Source organism: Hemicordylus capensis, chromosome 4 (assembly GCF_027244095.1).
Source record: "Hemicordylus capensis ecotype Gifberg chromosome 4, rHemCap1.1.pri, whole genome shotgun sequence".
Lineage (NCBI taxonomy): Eukaryota > Metazoa > Chordata > Lepidosauria > Squamata > Cordylidae > Hemicordylus > Hemicordylus capensis.
Window position 1 is genome coordinate 40,194,912 of NC_069660.1, and position 21,846 is coordinate 40,216,757.

Consider the following 21,846-nt stretch of genomic DNA (forward strand, 5'->3'; position numbering starts at 1 on the left):
AGTTTTAGAGGATGAATACAACTGAAGGAAGCCCGGGTGGGTGAGCGGCTGGGGGAGTCAGTCATGTGACTTGCCTCTGCCCCCCCCAGGCAATGGGCCCCCAGACAACTGTCTCCCCTTGCCCTATTATAGTTATGCCCCTGCACCATGCGCATATCAACTTTGCACATGTACTTTTATGGCGAAGTAAGAGAACAGCTTAGGAATCGTTATTGCTGCGATGGCTATGGATATTTATTTACTACTTCTCAACAAAAGTTCTCAATATGATTTACATAGAAAATAAATGGATAATAACTAAGATTGTTCCCGGTCCCCACAGGACTCACTGTCTAGGAAGACACCAGCAACAGCCACTAGACAGATGCTGGGCTGGGCTGAATAGGGCCAGTTGCTCTCCCCTTACTAAATAGAAGAGATCCACCACTTTAAAAGATGCCTCTTAAATTATTAATTAAATTATTGCAAAATTATTATTAGTAGTGAATTATTACAGAATAAGAATTTAAACTGTAATCTTTTGTAGAGTAAGGGCACAGCCACTTCAGTGACCCCCTGATATTGTTTAATTATCAGGGAGAATGCTCCCAGAGGAATCATTTATACAGGGCTGACTTCAGGTTTCTGTGGGCCCGTGGGCACATCATCACTGAGTATCATCAGAGTATCATCACTGGCACACAGATTGTATTGACAAAAGCACAACCTTGGTTGATTTTAGCAGTGTGATTTGGATATTATTATTATTATTATTATTATTATTATTATTACTACATTTATATCCCGCTCTTCCTCCAAGGAGCCCAGAGCGGTGTACTACATACTTGAGTTTCTCTTTCACAACAACCCTGTGAAGTAGGTTAGGCTGAGAAAAGAGTGACTGGCCCAGAGTCACCCAGCTAGTCCAGCACTTTAACCACTACACCACGCTAGCTCTCTGTGGGAATTATGGTGATTATGGAATTAGAGCGATTCGTGAGATTTCCTCATAGGCCAACAGTACATTTTGCTAGTTTGAATTGCTTTTTCAAAAAAAGGGGGGGGGGAGGAAGACTGTACATAAATATAACATTTGAGTAAAAGAGTTACTCAAAACTCTTGCTAAAAGAGTTTAACATGATGCAATGGCATGAGAGACAAGTTCATTAATGAATGCTGCATATATTTCTCGGGCATTTTGTAAACCCTGTACCTCTTTCCCAGTTCCCAAGCACACAAATCAGTGCATTTTCTTTCCTTGAAATTCCCAGGTCTCTTCAGAGTTATTAACTAGGTCACAGGGCTTTTCCCAAACCAGCAGTTTACCTAATTGCCTTTTTATAGTGCTGCATGCCAGGCTTGATTATTCTGTCATCAGAATTGTGCTCCAAGGCTCAGGCAAGGAGAAGGGAAGTGGCGACAAGCCACAATGAATTTCCCACCAAGTTCACACACACATACTAAAAGACATGATGATTTAAAAAACAGAGTCTTTATTTGGAAATGGTCCCCTTCTTTGCCAACCAGAGAGGCTCTCCAGCTAATAAATAGGAGTAATTATCATCTAGATTTTAAAAATGTTAAGTGCAGGAGGCCCTCGCTCTCTGTGAATTTGAAGATCGTGGTTTTGTGCATCCATGGTCAGGTCTTAGAGTCCCAGGTTCCTTATCTGTGGGTAGTAAAATAAGTGATTTTTGCCTATCCATGGTTCCTGAGCCACCAGAAGTGACTTCTGGTGTCATTTCCAGTCCAAATGCAGCACAGAGCTATTTGTAGCTCTTTTAAAAAAAAAACATGAGTTTGGGCGGGGGGTGAAAAATAGGAGTATTTGTGGGGCATTAGGATTCCCATAGAGGTATAAGGTTTCTTTGTTCACGGTTTCCACACTTGTGGTTGCAGGTGAGAATGGTACCCCGCGAATAATGAGGGCCTCCTGTATATGTTTTACATGATCCCCACTGCATGTTAAGGTCATCTGAGGAGGTCCGTCTCCAGTTGCCACCAGTTCGTCTGGTGGCGACGCAGAGGCGGGCCTTCTCTGTAGCTGCTCCTGGGCTATGGAATGCACTCCTGGCAGAAATCCGCAATCTTAGATCATTGCTGTCCTTCAAGAGAGCCCTTAAAACGTACTTATTTGGCCTGGCCTTCCAGAGTTTTAAATGATTAATTGTTTTAAACTGTTTTAAATTGTTGCCCTGATTTTCAGGGCTTTTAGCTGTTTTATTGGTTTTATTGTGTTTTAATAGTTTGATTTTAATTGTTAATTTGTTTTTAATTGTTTTTATCATGTTGTGAGCCGCCCTGAGCCGTATTGGAAGGGCGGTATATAAATCTAATAAATAAATAAATAAATAAATAAACAAACAAATGTGCAAAGACACATCTGCATTTTGTAGATGCAAAAAATATTGGCACAACACTGCAAGAAATACTGAGGGGTTTCTTCAGTATCATGTACTCTGGAGTTGCTTTGTTGTATCCATTCATTTATCTATAGAATTCTGCTTATAACCTGATCCTTTACAAAATTATCTATTTATTTTAATTTGCTTAGGTGCTCCTAAATTTACATTGGGTTGGGGCGAACATTGCATCAATTATCAGACTGGGACAAGGAAGATGGCAATATGAACTGCAGCACTTTATCTCCCCCAAACTCTGTCTCCATAGCTGAAAAACTCAAATCCACCCTGAATAGGTCATTTAGTCCCATAGCAGCACCTGTTCTTCTACAATTACAGTTTTGAATCAATCAGCCTGATTTCCTCTATGGCTACTGTACAGGATTCACCTATGGTTTTGGTGGTTGTGAATTATCATTGTTAGGAAGGCAAATGAATATTTCCATCAGTACAATTAGAAGAATGTTGGGAGTTTTGTCTGAACAAAAGGCGACATTTTGCTCTATGGCTTTTGCTTACACTTGGGGGCCAACTAATCACTATATTTTGAGATTGAATAAAATAGATCTGCTCCCTCTCAGACAACTAGTCACTGGCTGTGTGAAAATCATAACACTGGCAAACTGGCTAAGCCAAGAGTCCATTCACACAACCACTTCAGGCATATTCAGATATTTAGTTGTACAGGCATACTACAGATGTCTGTACACATGCACATGTGAATGACTGTACATGCATGCACTTTAAAAGTGAACCTGAGTATACAGGCCCCCTCAAATAGAGGGTACAGAGAGGAAGTGTACTACTGTATATGCATTGAATATAATGAGGTTGTTCATGTGACCATGCGGGCCAGGCAGTGGGGGGGAAGGCTGAGTAAATGTACCCTTCCCCTAGATGAGTGAGTTCTTGTTTTGGGAGTGTGAACCGCGCTCCCAGACGCACAGCACTCCGTTGTGTCTGGAAATTGCATGTGTAATGCATTGGGAAATCCCCCCAAGAAACGCGTGCTCTAGGCTCTTGTCTCTGTGTGCGGCTGGGCTGCTTCCAGGGCTGGAAGCAGACTGGTTTGCTCATGAGCAGCAAGCCTGGGTTAAGGAAGCACTCACACTCTTAACCTCAGCTAAAAGCCAGCCTAAAAAGCTGGGCTAGGCAGTGCTGGCCTGCTGGGATTGGGCCCAATCCCTGCGTTTCTTACATGCAACCTAACCCAGGCTGGGCGTCTCTAGTCTGGGTTAGGTTACTCATGAGAACAGCCTCTATGTGTGAATAACTGTACATGTGTACAGATCCGTATGTGCATATATTGTACACAGACTCTTGAGCTTAATATGTGAATACAGTCAGATTGGGAGGCACCACCAACTCAAGCACCTGGTGACCCCATGCCATTAGGAACCCCTGTGCTGAATAAACTAATGTCAATCTCAGCAGTCAGTACCCCTGCTGAGATCCAGTGAACCATCCCTCCAATTTGGGGGAGTCTTCCAAAGACCACGGTGGATAGCCCCTAGTGCCACTGGAGCAGGAACCAGCAAAATTGGGTAAGGCCCCTTTAAAGACCAAAGAGTACTCTTGGAAGGGGCGGGGCCAAGTCTCCTTGCCTGAGTAGCAGGCTATGGAACCCAGCACACCAGGCATCCCATGAAATGGATTGCCAAGAAATTTAGGACCAACAAAAGGAAGTACTTTTTCACAGAACACATGATCAACTTGTGGAACTCTCTGCCACAAGATGTGGTGACAGCCAATAACCTGGATGGCTTTAAGAGGGGGTTGGATAACTTCATGGAGGAGAGGTATATCAATGGCTACTAGTTGAAGGGCTATCGACCAGCCTCAAAGGCAGGATGTCTCTGAGTACCAGTTGCAGGGGAGTAACAGTAGGAAAGAGGGCATGCCCTCAACTCCTGCCTGTGGTTTCCCACGGCATCTGGTGGGCCACTGTGTGAAACAGGATGCTGGACTAGATGGGCCTTGGGCCTCATCCTGCTGTTCTTATGTTTTTATGTTCCTATGACACCGCTTCAGTAACATCCCGTTTTGCCCCAAGCCCAGCTCTGAATCCTTGTGGTCAGCTCTGACCTCCTGCCTAGAAGCTCTCCAAAGTTTGGGACATCTCTCCTTCAGAAAGACTGCAGCAGGGAGTGCAGGGAGCAGGCTATTTGGAAGGAACATGTCAGGGGTGCAGGTGGGTGCGCTGCAGGGTCCAGGGCAGGACTTTCTTCCGGGGGCCCTCCCCTGGAACCTGCCACCAATGCTGGACAGGTACTAGATAATCCAGTAAGCTTCATAGTCTCTCCAGGCTACTCCCATAGGGGCAACCCAAGGAATTGTGGCACCTGTGGCAAAGCACCAAAGATTGTCTTGCCCTACATCCCTGGTGGGGGCCAGCCCCCTTGCAAAACCGACACTTGCAAACTTTGGAAGTGGCATGAGGTGGGAGAAGGGAAGGTTGCCAGCAGCCACAGATTGCAAAGGTAGGATGGATCAGGAAAAGCTGCATCAGTGGTGCATCATGGGAGACCTTGCTCTCTTCCTGGTGCTCCAAAATCGAATATCTGCTGCCTGAGGCAACTGCCTCACCTTGAGCTGGAAGACCAGTCATGTTCTTGCATCTGTATCAACAGACATGATAGTGGCAGCTCCCTCTGTTTGCCAACATACATGTTGAAGCCGGCAAGATAGTGCTGCTATGGTCAAAATGTCCCTGCTGCTTCCTGATGTTGTTCATGGTCATCCCCTGAAATGGAAGGCCGGGAAATTTAGGACCAATAAAAGGAATTGCTTTTTCACGTAGTGCCTGATTAATCTATGGAATTCTATGCCACAGGATGTGGTGATGGCCACTAGCTTGGATGGTTTTAAAAGGGGCTTGACAAATTCATGGAGGACAGGTCTATCAATGGCTACTAGTCTCATGACGATAGGCTACCTCCAGCCTCAGAGGCAAGATGCCGCTAAATACTACTTGCAGGGGAGCAACAGCAAGAGAGAGGGCATGCTCTTACCTCTTCCCTGTGGGCTTCTTGAAGGCATCTGGTGGGCCACTGTGTGAAACAGGATCCTGGACTAGATTGGCCTTGGGCCTGATCCAGCAGGGCTATTCTTATGTTGTATTCTTAGGCTTCTCCCCAGCACCAAAACCAGTTTGAGATGGGTCATATATATTCATGAACATCAGCAAGTGGTCTCTACTGAAATATAATTGGGGGGGGGATTAATATATAGCCCAAAATCCATAGGTCCCCAATTTAAACAGGTGGATCATTGCATATATGTGCTCATATTGCACCCCACAGCTTATAGAAAGAATATGCACCAGTTCTCACTACCAACCTGTACTCTCAGCAGTGAAACAGGTAGGTACTCCTCCAACACTGAACAAGGGGATGCTTTGTATACATGTACTATACAAACAGTACAGCTGCTATTAATGTAATTTTTGAGGTGGCCTTGACCCTGAATCACCATCAAGGGATTGCCCAGTCTTCTGTGATTTTAATCATGGATCAAGCAACGCCAATAAAGCAGCAAAATTCAATTCAAATGTCCATATCACCAGTGTTGTGATTCAGGGCAACAGGCAGTGACACACAATCTGAATCAGTCCCGTGACCGAAGACTTTGGGGAGGAGAGCTGGTCTTGTGATCGTGAGCATGAATTTCCCCCTTTTCTAAGCATGGTCTGCCATGGTTTACATTTGGATGGGTAATTACCTGTGAGGACTGCAAGATATACCCCTTAAGGGATGGATCCATAGCTCAGTGGTAGAGCTTCTGCCTGCATGCAGAAGGTCCCAGGTTCACTCCTTGGCATCTCCAGGTAGGGATATGAGAGACTCCTGCCTGCAGCCTTGGAGTGCCACTGCCAGTCATTGTATGGACAAATGGTGTAAGGCAGCTTCCTATGTTCCAAAGAAGAGAATTCTTTAGCCTTTGAGATGATTAGAAGATACATAGCTCTGCCTTGAATGAAATCATGTATGAGCTTGAAATCCTTTATGACTTCAACCCTGTCATGCACCAGTTTCATGGAGCTCTGTCCTATGCATGTTTACTTGGGGGTGAGTTCAATGGGATTTAGCTCAAGCCCTATTAAAACATGACACTGTATGTGCTCTCAGGTATATGTACATACATGCATGCTTTTGTGTTGGCTAAATCTTGCTTTATAGCTTGCAAAATACATAAAGAGATGCTTACTTTGATGTAGGCTCATTGTCTGCCGCAAGCTGTACCATGATTGTTCATCTGGTCGATGACTGTAACAAAGGATCTATCTATCTACATGTTTTTGTGTGAATGACTGTATATTCATTCACATGGGGTACTGGTCCCCTGGCTAGCAACCTAATGGCACAGCGGGAAATGACTTGACTTGCAAGCCAGAGGTTGCTGGTTCAAATCCCCACTGGCACGTTTCCCAGACTATGGGGAAACACCTCTATCGGGTAGCAGCGATATAGGAAGATGTTGAATGGCATCATCTCATATTGTGTGGGAGATGGCAATGGTATAATAATATTATTCATATTAATAATAATAATACAAAAATTAATAATGAACAATGCCTCCTGTATTCTACCAAAGATCAGGAGTCGACACCAACTTGACAGCACACTTTATTGGTCCCCCTGAAATGCAGGATACAGATAGGAAGTGACAGTGTACTGCTATACATGCAAGCATAATGTGTGAGGATCTGTACATGTCTACAAATCTGTACACACATTGTACACTGTTCACAGATTGTGTGTTGAACGTAATGTGTGAATAGGGCATGTGTCCAGGACTGCAGTCTTAGTAGTAATTCTAAAGAAGTGTCACTTCGGGGGTGACTGAGGAGGAAGCAGCACTGGAAGGAGGTTCAGGTGTCTTAAACTTTTTTTTTTTTAAGGAGAAGGAGAAAATTAAGGCTGGTCTACTTTCTGGGAATTGCACTCCATTGGAGTGTGTTGGCAGCAATGAGAACTAGAACCTTAACTCTTAAAAAAGGAGCTCTCAGATTGTAACTCCGCAAAGCAAGGGGGAGTTAACCATGTCCGAGAGGAGGACTAATATTTCTGGCTACATATCCCTTGCTGCTACCATCCTTCCCCGCCCCCTGCCCATCCCTTAAACCCTCTCTGGCTCCTGGGTTATTAATGCAGGATCTGCACAGCGCTGCCTTTTCCGAGGAGATAAGGGCAAAGTCGTTTAACCCGTGGATGTCTTTGTGAGGAAGTTTATCGGCCTGCCCTTTTAAATATGACGGCTTTCTGGCAGGGCTCGGGTGGGATTTACCGTTTAAAATAGAACATCTTGTTTGTTTTCCTTCAGGAATACCCAGACCTTCTCGATTTGTGCAAAGTGACGTGTGTGTTGGGGGGAGGATAATAATCATTTTTATATCTTCCTTCGTGACCTGATTCAGGCTCCCCCCCCCCATATCCTCGGGCTGTCTGATTGTGTCTCGTAGGTACTCGTCGTGACAGACACACACACGCGCGCGGAAAATCTTCGCTGCTTGGGAAAGAGAAACGCCTGCGAAGGGATCTTTGTTTGCTTCTCGCTCCGTTCTGAAATTATTTGCAGATCAGACGCACCCGCGAGACCTGCTAACCTTTGAACAATATTGGCATGTAACATCCTGCCTGGGAATAATGATGAGTTAGGGGGAACCAGCGGCTGTGTGACGCGGTCCAGTTCATTCATTCATTCATTCACCCCGCACTCTCGGTGCTATTGCGAACCCTTCTTCATTCGCCACTTGCTAAAGGAATCATGCGCCGTAGGCTACGAGGAAATCTAGGTAAACCGAACTGCCTGTCTGTTTCTGTCTTATCTGTCACTGTCCCGCACCCGCCTCTTTCTTTCTTTCTTTCTTTCTTTCTTTCTTTCTTTCTTTCTTTCTTTCCCTCTCCCTCTCCTCTCCCTCTCCCTCCCCCCGTCCCACAACACCTTTTTCGACTCTCTGAAAGCCCGTCCTTAGATCAGGGCAAAACTTTTTAAAGCAGGGTGTGTATGCATGCGTGTGTGTGTGTGTAGATGTGATGGTAGCTATCCTGCTACCAGGAGTAGCGTGCATGCTACTGAAATCCACCGAAGGAAGCACCGTTGCAGCCGGCAATCGACAGCAGGAAAGTTTCTCATTCTTGAAGGAACCGGCAGGTATGGTACTACAAAAGGGAGTGAAGCGCGCGGGGCGCGGCGGCAGAAATGCCTCCCTTCCGTAACTCTGCCATTAAAATCCTTGTTCCATCCCACGTAAGGATTGGTCCTGTTTGTCCCGTGTCGAGTGTTCTTTAGGCTTCTCTTTGTGTTCCACCGGGAGCGTTCCCCGCTCTTTTCATCGCTAAGGCTGCCACGCAGAATAAGCCCCCGCAGCCAGCCCCACTGAGTTCAGTTGCGCTTACTCCAGAGGGAAGCAGGCATCAGATTCGCAGGTCAAGCGGATTGCTTGTCTAATGCAGCTGGCTGGCGGGGTGATGGGACGTGTCAGAAACGGTCTGTAAGAATGAGCGTCTTTTGAGTCACGACTCCAATCCAGACAGAATTGTCACGATTCCGCTGTCTGGGATGTGTACGTTGGCGGGGGCGGGGGGAGGAGGAGGAATCCTCGGCTGCTTTTACGCAGGGAACTGGTTTTTCGTCACCCTCTCCTCCGGGTCAGTGCTCAAAGCAGAGCTAGAGTTAAAAAAACCCCGAGGAAGCGCTGATAGACCGTCTGACTGACATCTTGTTACCCTGGTTCCCCCCCGCCCCGTGAGGGGCAACGCTGCCTTGCTACGCACAAGAGTCTAGCGGCGTGTAAGGTTGCCCCCCGCCCCTCGTTTTGCAGTGGATCTGGTTGCTGGACTCCGGATCAGGGCTCTCGTGGGAGAACGTCGGTCGGTCCCTAGGACCAGAGCATGGTCTTCGAGAAAAAGGCACGTTAACCAAAGTGACCTCTGCACGCCTGCACTGAGGGGCAACTAACTCCACGCGCCATAGAGCCCTTGGGGAGAAAAGCCATTTCCGAAGGGGAGCATTTGGAACTGAAAAGCAAGGAGGGGGAGGCAGGGCTTAACCCTTTCGCCCCAAATTGCTCGGTCCAGAGACCACGAAGAAACGGGCACCCCATACTTAGCACATTTGCTTGGAAATAAAGCATCAATAATTGCACCACTGATCGCTCGATTACTGGCAGGTGAATGTGCGAATTATCTCCGCTCTGCTACATAGCCGACAGGAAAATCCGTTCTGTGGTGTTTGATCCGTGATGTCCCTTTCACACATGCAACAACTTGTCTGTTGATGTTAACATTTAGATCTATATCTGTTATTAATTATTTATTTATTTATTTATTTATTTATTTATTTATTTATTTATTTATTTATGGTATTTTTATACTACACTTGACCCGAAATTCCCAGGGCAGTTAACAACAAAATAAAAACAGTAATAAAACTACAGTTAAAACATACTGATAAAATAAAACAAAAACACAGCTCCATTAAGAAGGGAGAGGGTGCACTCATTGAGGGTGTGTGTGTGTGTCTTCAGATAAGAAAGATGGTCTTCAGATTTCTCCGAAAGACTCGGAGAGAGGGAGCCAATACACATATCAACATGCATGGCGCTTTATAAACAAAAAGGTCCCGCCCCGAGGAGCTCACAGTCTAAAAGAATTTACCAACCTGCACGTGTGAATGCGTCTAAATGCGGGGTATATACTTATCTTGAAACTAAAAAGTACTTCCAAAAGTATACTCTGAAACGGACCTAAATACGAAGTCCTCTTCTTTAACCATTTCCATTAGTGTAGTTAAGAGCTGGTTTATCTCTTACGTATGTTGTTGAGTGAAGTAGGACTGGCGTTACTTGCGTAAAAGGGGGAATAGTTCTTCCGGATTCGTTAATTTGGGGTAGGTTAATGATATAGATGTAGATGTAGATATATGATGCTTACTACAGCCAGATGTATAATCCAGTATCGCAAATTAGTTAAACAGATTGGCAACTCACCCTGTCCCAGAGGAACATTCTCTTGAGTGGGTGTGGTCCCCACAGGAACCTTAGGGATTTTAGGATATTCGTCAGTTACTTCCACTGATTTTGAGATGGAATTGGAGAATTTTGGATTTCCTTGTATGTGGATCGCGCAGGAAACAAAGCCTAGGAGGATTTTTTTTTTTAAAGCATCGATTCAGAGATGTGAATGAATGCACTGAATCAATGTTGATTTCAGTGAAATTAGTAATTTGCGTCTTCCTTTTTATCAAAGAGGAGGAAAAGTTTAGGGCTTCTGAAGGGACTGGGAGGAAAAAAAACAGAGATTTGTATGGGCACCTTTTTTTGGACACTTACGGGATGATTAGATTGAGCAAACTAATTCCAGACTGCAGTCCTGGGATCTCCAGATAAGCCATTCTAAGCCATTCTTGTTTTGATTCGCAAATCCGTTTAAATGGCAGCTATCGCTCCCTTAAACCGGTAGAGGTAACCCTGGGGAATTCCGGAGTAAAATAAGGGTACTTAAGTGGAAGCGAGAAAAGAAACCAGTTTGTCTGGTCCAATATCGGGCGAAGCGGTCGGGGGCGAGTGGAAGGTGGAATAGCAGTAGATGGAGGCGGGGGGTGTTCTTGGGGAGGAGGGAGGAGGCTTGGGAAGGCACGTCATCGAAAGCGAGCGCTTAATGAAGACAATGGGGCTTCCCCCGTTTAGGATCCACAAACAGGGATTTCGGCCTTGACCTTTTCCAGACAAAAAAAAAAAAAAAAAGGAAGCCGGCGCCTTCTTCCGCCTGATTCGTTTCCTTTTCTCTTTATTTAGCAAATCTCCTTTTCTTTCTGGGACGCGCACATTTGAAGAAAAGGAATAGTTCCAAGATATAATACCCCTCTCATATTGTGGCATCATCATCATCATCATCATCATCATCATCATCATCATCATCTCTAACTCTTGCCTGTTCCAGTCTATAGGTGGATTTTTCCGCAGTAGCCACAACAGAATTTATTTCCTTTGGTGTGATGTGAAGAAACTTAAACCAAAAATGTTATGGGGAGGAGGAGGTCAAAGTTGTTCAATATTTACGGGACGGGTTGAGGGGTATAATTTAGTTGTCTCTTTTGATGCTCATCATCAGATGATTATCATTGTCCCGCCGTTAGAATATTTTTAATGTTATTATTTCTGTAGTTGAGGTCTGCATTCTTTTGTAGAACAATTCGGTTTTTTAAAGATCTAAACAAAATAGGAAGTCGCTTAAATCTTTGTGCAGTGAAAGGTATGATTAGCTGGGAACCAAACACCCCAAGCAATATGAATAAATGGGAATAAGATGAAGAATAAAATGTTTCCCTCTAAATATATGGAGCCAGATTATTCCGAACATCAAATGCCCTTATAAAAATCGATGGTGCAGTCACATTTGGAATACTGTGTACAGTTCTGGTCACCATACCTCAAAAAGGACATTATAGAACTGGAGAAGGTGCAGAAACAGGTGACTAATGATCAGGGGCCTGGAACACCTTCATTATGAGGTAAGGCCACAACACCTGGGGCTTTTTAGTTTAGAAAAAATACGACTGAGGGCGACATGATAGAGGTGGTCTATAAAATTATGCATGGGGTGGAGACAGTGGATAGAGAGAACTTTTTCTCCCTCTCATTTAACACTAGAACCAGCGGTCATCCCATGAAACTGATTGCCAGGAAATTTAGGACTAACAAAAGGAAGTACTTTTTCACACAAGGCATAATTAACCTATGGAATTCTCTGCCACAAGGTGTGGCGACAGCCAACAGCCTGGATGGCTTTAAGAAGGGTTTAAAAGATAAATTCATGGAGGACAAGTGTATCAATGGCTACTAGTCTGAGGGTTATAGGCCACCTCCAGCCTCAGAGGCAAGATGCTGCTAAATGCATCTGGGGGAGCAAAAGCAGGAGAGAGGGCATGCCCTCAGCTCAGTCCTGTGGGCTTCCCAGAGGCATCTGGTGGGCCACTGTGTGAAACAGGATGTTGGACTAGATGGGCCTTGGGCCTGATCCAGCAGGGCTGTTCTTTTACCAGTGTAAAGAACAGTATCTTTACCAGTGTAAGAATTCCATCTGTTTCAAAGACGTCTTTGCCAAAATAATGGCAAGATTTGGGTCATTATTTCCTTTTCTGGTTTCCAAGAATATCTGAGGTTCCAACAACTACATGCGTTTGTGTGCGCCGGCTCGAGACTGCACTGCTGTTTCAAGATTGACATTAAAATCTGGCTGGGTGCGATTTGATCGTCCCTTTGTACCAGATGCATGCTGGATGTTTCTAAATATGGAGGGGGGGGGGAGAGTCCAGAGCTTGCCTTTCTCGACCTATTTGTGCAATGATATGAGATAATTCCTTCTCCAAAGGAAGGACGGAACCTGTTTTTGTTAAACTGCGGAGCTGATTCCTCTTCTTTCCCTGTTTCATTCAGACTCGTTTGCTATAAACACAGGCGCATAATGTTTGCTTGAAGAAACGGTCTTTGACCTTCATCGCCCAGAACATTAGAAGCAGAGGGCCCGTTTTTTAGTTCATTATAAACATATCTATTTAAGGGTGTCCTTATAAGAATGCTTCCTGGGAAGGAAATCTCTGCCAGAGAGATACTTGTTTCTGAGTAACTACGCTTAGAATCGTGTCATTTACAATGTCATTTACAAGTCATCGTGTCATTTACAATCTTTTGAGACGCTCTTTTGAGACGCGCCCCAACCCCAGTAACATTCAGACCAGGTAACATGAGAATCTAACGATTAGGTGAAATTAAAAGCATCTTTCGAGAAACGCCTGGCATGTTTACCGTGACCTTCTTTCTAATTTCAATATCATTTGATTACCTCTGATTTTGAATCTAATCCAGCAGGCTATATGACCAGTAAAATATTTCGAGGGGAAATAATCCGGGCCGTTTATATAGTTCTAAAACAGCAAATAAAATTAGGCAGTAAGGAAAAAATAATAATAACGTCACTACTACAGGCGCGATCCTATTTTAGGAACATTTAATTTGTCATATTAATAGAAGGGGAGAAGAACCAATCAAATGAGAAAGGGAGGGATGTGCTGAATGGCTGTGCTTGGAAGTTGATTTACGGTGGTCTAGGTTTCCTAACGTATGTCTCCCTCCAACCCCACCCACACACCACCCAAACCGGATTACTGCAGTATTTTAAAGTGCCAGGAGTTGTCCTACAGAGGAGTCGCTCATTGATTCTGCAATCCCATGCACACTGGCGTGGGAGAAAATCCCATTGATCTTACTCCTGAGTAAACAGACACAGGACTGTTCTGCAATTTGTGGGATAACAATTATTACACTAGATTCTATGTAATAGGTGTCTGGGACAGTTATGAGGTCCGCCACTGGCGTATCTTAAAAACACACACCAGATAGACACTTTTGTAAGGAAGGAGATTCCGAAAAATGCATATATGCATTTAGAAGATGAAGTGACGCCACTGATCTGATCTCTAATATAAACAGAGATTTGAAAACCACACCTGTTTTATTCGAGCATTCCTCTTTATAGATCCTGGAACCAGACATAGAAGAATTCTCCTTAGCTCTCTGCTAGGAGCTATAAAAAGTGGTCTGTCTTTAATTCAATTGGCACCGAACAAGTTCACCCTTGTTAGGCCTGTCTTTGCCATTTTGGGGGAATAAAGGGGGGTTGTCATTATTCCCCATACTCCTCCTAAAATACTCCATATTTTAGCCCATCATCAGCTTCCTCCTGCCTCAAAGATAACCCGAAAAAACAATACGGGGGGGGGATCGAATGAAGAAGTCGTAAATGTAATGCGGCTGGGGAAAGAGGGTAGAAGAGATATACCACCTGGCATAGTCAAGGAGATGAGTTCCTTGGGGTCTTTGATTTGCTGGTGGGGAAGGGGTCCTATCCTACATAAGGGCTGGGTTGGGCTGCATCCTGCAAATCAAGCCTGGATGAGTCTGTGAAGGAAGGACAAGAAATACTGTGCAGTAATACTGTGCAGATATAAAAATGCTGACCCCTCCCTCTCCTTTCTCCCATCTGCAGTGCTTTCGAGGCGTGGGTGTTGCTGCTGAAATGGGACGGGCTGGGGGGAGGAAGAAGGGAGGTAGATTTTGGTGGGGACTTGCAGTACCTCCCCCAGAAATGCAGCAAACCTTTCTTCCCCCGTCCCCACCCCACTTCCCCTCCCCTTCCTTTTGATAGCTACGCGCGTGGGGATGGAGACGTGTCGTGCACAGCCCAAGGCTCGCGCTGGCAATCTGGTGATCGTCGCTCGTCCCTGTTCCTTTCTCTCTCCCTCTCTCTTTCTCGCCCCCCACCCCTCCCCACAGGCTCCTCTGCATTGCATTGGCACCGCTGAGGCTGGAGAGCCAACCCACCCGCGACTGTGCTGCTGCTTAGGAGGAAGGAGGAGGAGGAGGAGGAGGGGAGGGGAGAGACAAGGAGACGCCGGGCACGCAAGCTGGGCATCCGAGTCTCTCCCGGCACTGCCGCGACCGCCGGCACCATCACGAGCCCCACTGCTGCGCCCTGTCTGCAGCCCACTCTCTATGCACCACCAAGGAGGCGAGAGGCCGGCATGGAGCTGCCCCGGGGGTCCCTCTGAGCGGTGTCATGGTCCAAGGGACACTGCGGAGGAGAAGGTCCAGTTCCAGCCGGGAGTGGAGATAGCGCCTTGGTAGATCCTCCAGCCCCCAGCAGCAAGGGCGCAGCCGCCGCCGGAGCAGATCCGCAACAGTCGAGCCTGCTGCTGGTGCAGATTCCTATCAAGGCGCTGGCTGGCTGGCTTTTTTTTTTTAATTTTAAAAGTTTCTTTTCTTTCTTCCTTGATCTGCGGAGTGGGCAGGCTTTGTTGATTCGCGTCTCGGTCTCTCCCCGCGCCGCGCATCCGCCAGCGAGGGCCGGAGGTGAGCAGGCATCATGGCGACTCTAATCCGCAGCAAGATCACCAATGTGGCCACTTCGGTTTCCAACAAGTCCCAGGCGAAAGTCAGCGGCATGTTCGCCCGCATGGGCTTCCAGGCGGCCACGAACGAAGAGGCGGTGGGGTTTGCTCATTGCGATGACCTGGACTTCGAGCACAGGCAGGGGCTGCAGATGGACATCCTGAAGTCCGAGGGCAGCGAGGAAGGAGGAGAGCCGCCCTTGGAAGGGGATACCCACTACCAGAGGGACGGCACTGGGCCCCCTCTGCCCCCTTCCGCCTCCAAGGACGAAGGCATCTGCTCCGAGTTGTCCGGCCAAGGGAAGCCCAGGATCACAGCCTGGGAAGCCGGCTGGAATGTCACCAATGCCATCCAGGTAACCACCCCAGCTCCATTTCCCTCGGTTCCCTAGGGCGGAAATCCTGCCTGCCTTGGATCCAGAGAGCCTTGCCGTTGACTTCCATAGAGCCAGGGTGCCATCCTTCCTGTCCCCCGTAGTGAGGGGGGCTTCCCTGGAGCTCTTTTCCCTGGAGCTCCTTTCCTCCTGTTCTTCTAACTTGAGCGACAAAACTCTAGAGGTGGGTTAGGGAGCCCGATGGGTCATCTAGGCTGACCCGAGGTGTGTACCAAGGATGCAATACGTGTGGGCCATATCATTTAAGGAACAGGGTAAAATAACCCTTGGGATATGAAATTCATATTCATATCACCCAACACTGATGAATACCCACACAGCAATCGTACTTTGATACCAGGGAGGTCGATAGAATGGCCAGTTAACCCCACCCTCATTCTGGACACAAGTTTATTTCTGCAGCGATGAGTCTAATTCGGGTGAGTGATGGTGAGAACCATCAGAACAAAATAACACCCCAGTCCCCAGAATTTAATCCCCGATTGATCCACCCAGAATAGACGACTGTGATTTTATCCATGTACTCCTATGAGCACATGATCAGATGTAGTCTTAGCAATATTTCTATATCTTTCAATTGCCCAGACCTGTCACATCATCTTTTCTCTCTCTCGTTGCGAATTGGTTTCCACAGTGCATAGCACCCCTTCTGGCATGCTTCTGGACGTCCATATGACCAAGGCAACAGATGATCTAAACAGGAGAGCTTGTTCTCTCCCTTAGGCGTCTCACATTCTTTTTTCGTTCTGTTCTGCTCATTCAGCTAAATGTATCTGGAATGTGATTTACAGAAGGGATAAACCAGCCCACGGCTGGGGAAAGCGACTTGCTTCCTTTTGGGCTACAGATAACATGACCCTTCGTGATTCCAGTCTGGAAAACCAAACGACACCACTATTTTATTTTACTTGAAAAAAATGCAGATGCATAAACATAAGAAATAAATTTACAGACACCTAAAATGAAACCTAATGAAATGAAACCCAGAAACGGCTCGGATTGATGCAGTGTTTCTGATTTCAAATCCAAAAGGGAGAAAGTAATATTGAGACCCTACGAAGACAAGTTGCTTTTCCTTATCTGTGATCCATTTTCGTTTGCTGTTGAGGGACTAGGATGGAATCTTCCCCAAGGACTTCCCTTGATATTACAGCATTTACCCTTCAGATTATTCCCGGCCCCAAAATAATCCACACTGATTAAAACAAAACAAAAAACACCTCGTGTTTTTTCATTTTCGTAAAAAGAAACAACCAGCGGGTTTTTTGTTGTTTTGTTTTTGTTTTGGTAACTATAACAATCTTAGATTAATTCTGAATGCAACTAAGCCTTTCGGTAAATGTCCTCTGTAGAGATTCACTTTTCAAAACCAATTCAACTAAAATATTCCGTTCCAGTCCTTTGATTGAATTTGGTTTGTAGTTTAAATAAGGAGAGCGAATGGCAGTTCCTTCTGTTCCAAACCCTTTGCATTGCATTTACAAGATGTGTTTCTTTGTAAAATTGCAGATCTTTTGGTGGCTGGGGAAAAACTAATTTGTGGAAATTTGGGGAGTTCAACATTTATTATTGTGACTAACAGGCACTATAACAATTGGGTACTATTAAGTACTAGGCACTATTAAATTTAAAAATAAAAACAGGGCATGGTTTACAGAAGGCAAAGGAAATAAGAAGGAGATAGAATGATATTTGCCTTTGCTAGTTATTAAATATATCCTTACTAATTTTTTTACTGCTTTTGAAATTAAAAACAAAACACCGATCATTAGGTATAAGATGAAATTAAAAGTATAGGGAAGAATTATGATGATTATGATGATGAGTGACATTTATTCCAATATACTACAGAATACTCAACACTTTTCTAACTTTGAAATGAAAAGAAATGTATGCTTTTTAATGTATATAACATGTGGGTTTTTAAAAAAAACATGTTTGTTTTAAAGGTAGTTATGTCCCAGTTGAAATCAATTTTCCTGTCTCAATAACGAGCTCAGAGAATGCACACTATATAAGCTATGATACACAAAAAAGTGAAGCATGGATCCTTGTTAATTTCTTTCTGGGAGCTGCTTCTAAAATCTTTGATATCTGTTTGGTGACACTGAGGCAGCCTGAACCCTGCTGCTTGTTTCTCTGTGCATACTGAGTTGTCTTTTGCCAAATAAAAATGAGCAATACCGTCTCCATTTTGTTTCTTTCTAGGGAATGTTTGTTCTTGGCCTGCCCTACGCTATTCTTCACGGTGGATACCTAGGACTCTTTTTAATTATTTTTGCAGCAGTGGTTTGCTGCTACACTGGGAAGATCCTTATTGCCTGTCTCTATGAAGAGAATGAAGACGGGGAGACAGTCAGGGTGAGAGACTCCTATGTGGACATTGCTAACGCGTGCTGCACTCCCAGGTTTCCCACGCTTGGGGGCAGGATTGTGAATGTGGCTCAGATCATAGAGCTGGTCATGACCTGCATCCTCTACGTGGTGGTGAGTGGCAACCTGATGTACAACAGCTTCCCAACCTTGCCAGTCTCCCAGAAATCTTGGTCCATCATTGCCACAGCTGTGCTCCTGCCGTGTGCTTTCTTGAAGAACCTCAAGGCTGTCTCCAAGTTCAGTTTGCTCTGTACATTGGCTCATTTTGTGATCAACATTTTGGTGATCGCCTACTGCCTCTCCAGGGCACATGACTGGGCGTGGGATAAAGTCAAGTTTTACATTGACGTGAAGAAATTCCCCATCTCCATTGGCATTATTGTCTTCAGCTACACCTCTCAGATCTTCCTGCCTTCCTTAGAAGGGAACATGCAGAACCCTAAGGAGTTCCACTGCATGATGAACTGGACTCACATTGCCGCTTGCATCCTGAAAGGACTCTTTGCCTTGGTAGCCTACCTGACCTGGGCGGATGACACTAAAGAAGTCATCACAGACAACTTGCCGTCCACGATTAGGGCCGTGGTTAACCTTTTCTTGGTGGCCAAAGCCTTGCTCTCCTATCCACTGCCCTTCTTTGCAGCTGTGGAAGTTCTGGAGAGATCCCTTTTCCAAGATGGAAACAGGGCCTTCTTCCCTAACTGCTATGGAGGTGATGGGAGGCTCAAGTCCTGGGGGCTCACCCTCAGGTGTGCCCTGGTAGTTTTCACCTTGTTGATGGCCATCTATGTCCCTCACTTTGCCCTCCTGATGGGCCTCACAGGGAGCCTCACCGGTGCAGGCCTCTGCTTCCTCCTTCCCAGCCTCTTCCACCTCAAGCTGTTGTGGCGGAAGCTCTTATGGCACCACGTCTTCTTTGACGTGGCCATTTTTGTAATAGGTGGTATATGCAGTGTGTCCGGGTTCATTCATTCTTTAGAAGGTCTCATTGAGGCTTATGGAACCAATACAGAAGACTAGAGAATGACGAGAGCTGGTTGCATTCACGTGGAGGGGAGAGATAATCACACAGAACATCCACATAGCCAAACGATTACACATCCTCATAAAGGAGAAGTGTTGTTCTTTTAGTTTGCATCCAACAAATTCTGTCACCAAACCTTAAGCAAAGTTGCCAGATCAAATGCTTGCCCTGCAGATTTTTTAAATGAAGACTGAGAAAAAAAATATATATTTTGTATTATTTAGATATTATCAGAGAGAAAGAGAGAGAATATTTGAAATATTTCCCCGTCCTGTTCATTTAGTATAATCTAACTCTCTAATCTTTATAAGGAAGGTGAACTGCTAGATTTGGAAATAACAAAAGGTTTCATGGTAACATTTTTGCAAGTATTATGCAAGTCAGTCTTGGGGAAAATAACATATATGGCAGCCCAATTGCTCAGGACCATTGAGCTGGCGATCATACACAAGCTGATAAAGCCTAATGCAAGATCTAGATCATATGAGCAACAAATTAAAATGGCAGCATTGGCCAATGATGAGCCTAGCAAGCTGTAGTGTTTACATTGCATATTAAAAAAAAAATCCCCTGTAAAGACTGTTTAATTCTTCTGTACCAACTCATGACCAATACCAGCACTTCCCTGTTTGATTAAGATCTTGGCCTCCAGCTGAAATCAAGGACTTGAAGTTCAGTTCTGGACGGGGTGTTTTTATTTCTAAATTACAAAAATCAAGTTGTTGGATTTGAAAAGTATTCTGGATATGAAGCAAAACACACACACACACACACACACACACACACACACACACACGAAAAACCATTCTGTGCAACTACCAGATCTGTGGAGCTGTTTCAAATGTATGTGTGGTGTAATTGTGGTAAATAAGATGAAAAATGTATATCAGAAAATCTATCTTTAACATATAATGTGGTACATAAATATATCAAACAATAAAAGGAAATCATAGTAACGACGGCTGGCATGGTTTGTTGTAGGAGACAGAGGCTGGGGATATAATGGCACCTGTGGAGATGGAGATGTAGCATCTGCTTTGCACCCAGAAGGTCCCATCCAGGTTCATTCCCTGGCATCTCTAGGAAGGGCTGGAAACGGCTTTTGCCTCAAACCTTAGAGAGCCACTGCCAGTCAGAGTAGACGATACTGAACTAGATGGAACAATGGTCTAGACCAGGGATTCTCAATGTTGAGTCCCCAGATGTTTTTGGACGTCAACTCCCATAATCCTCAGCCCCAGTGGCCTTTGGTTGGGGATTCTGGGAGCTGAAGTCCAATAACATCTGGGGACCCAACGTTGAGAATCCTTGGTCTAGACTAGCTTGGTATAAGGAAGCTTCCTGTATTCCTAGCATCTATATAGCATTCTGACATGCTCAGAGCACTTCACATACATGATATGGGTAGGTGTTTTGATTGCGTGTCTCTGCAATTGTAAACTGTGCTCTGTGTATTCGGTTCCCAAGCTCACTAGTATGATTATTTGACTGTGATCGTTTTTTAAATGTGCAAAGGATTTTACAGCATTTTACATGGTCTTTCCTCACAGCTACAGCATGAGGTAGGTGAGTAGTATTTTCATTTTACAGATGGGGACCCCCAAGGTGGAGGAGAAGTGGCTCTGCCAAGGTTACAGTGAACCTATTGCTGAGGATGGGACTTAACTCTAGGTCCTAAGGCTCACATGGCACAGCTCTTTCTGGACTGCACTTCAGAGGACAGGTAGGAGAATCACCTAATTGAATATACGCTACGTAAAAACACTTCCCTGCTTATGGAAAGACAGGAAAACTCAGCCTTCATACTAATAGGATTTTTTTTAAAATGTGAAGGGATATTTTTTTAATGGGGGAGTGGAGCATACAAACGTGATATCATCATGTGATCTAACATGTTTAGATCACACTCTAAAGTGAAAAAGGCCAGCAAAGACTACCATATGGTTGTTCTGAATGAGTAGTTTAACTCGTGGTCCAATACATTACCCACAGGACTAGTATTGCACAGAGCTGACATGAAATTGGGAGATAAATAGTCATGTAGAGGTTTTCATCTTGTATTTGCTTGTCAAAGTTCTTACACTCTAAAATGTCACATTTATGCATATTTGAATGTCTGGAGGGCTCCTCTCAAGTTCTGAATTTCCAGTATGTCATTTAAATTATCCTTACTGGATTTTCAGGTTAATTATAGCATTTGGTGGTAGAATTTGCTCTGAAATATGCAGCATCCCTAAGAATGTTTGTGTAATATTTTAAGCTTCTCTGATGAGGAACAAAAGATTATGGCGATTGTTGACTGATTTAACAGTTATATAGTCCAATCTTTGATACACAAATTTGCCAGATTTCAGTTTAAGCAAAATAGAGGGAAACTCTAAGATGATATACATCCTTTCCTAAGTCCTGGTATTTTCTGCAGCGCAGCTACAAATTATAGCAGATCCTTACCCACTGCAGTGCACAAGATGATTGCATTTTAAGCCTTCGGAGGAGGGACGATTTGTTTTGAGATCCAGATATAATGGAAGTGCAGCGCTAGTTTTGGCTAACCGTGCTCTTGTTGGAAGCAACAAAGATGTCAGAACTTAACCCCCAGCTCTTCTCTGACTACGAATTTCTTGTATAATCTCAATGGCTCTGTTTCGTTATCTTTACCAGCTAATTTCCCCGCTATTATCTTAATTTTACGACATTTGGAACATTTCAAATAGCGCCTCCT

At 44.8% G+C, this 21,846-nt stretch overlaps 1 protein-coding gene across 1 annotated transcript; it reads left to right on the forward strand.

Moving 5' to 3' along the window:
- The first annotated feature begins 7,875 nt into the window (after nt 1-7,875).
- SLC32A1 (solute carrier family 32 member 1) lies at nt 7,876-20,080 on the forward strand. Its single transcript, XM_053249329.1, has 3 exons — nt 7,876-8,175; nt 14,716-15,685; nt 17,933-20,080. Exons 2-3 carry the CDS (start codon nt 15,305-15,307, stop codon nt 19,118-19,120), a joined length of 1,569 nt encoding a protein of 522 aa, XP_053105304.1. The 5' UTR covers nt 7,876-8,175; nt 14,716-15,304; the 3' UTR covers nt 19,121-20,080.
- Nucleotides 20,081-21,846: the final 1,766 nt, after the last annotated feature.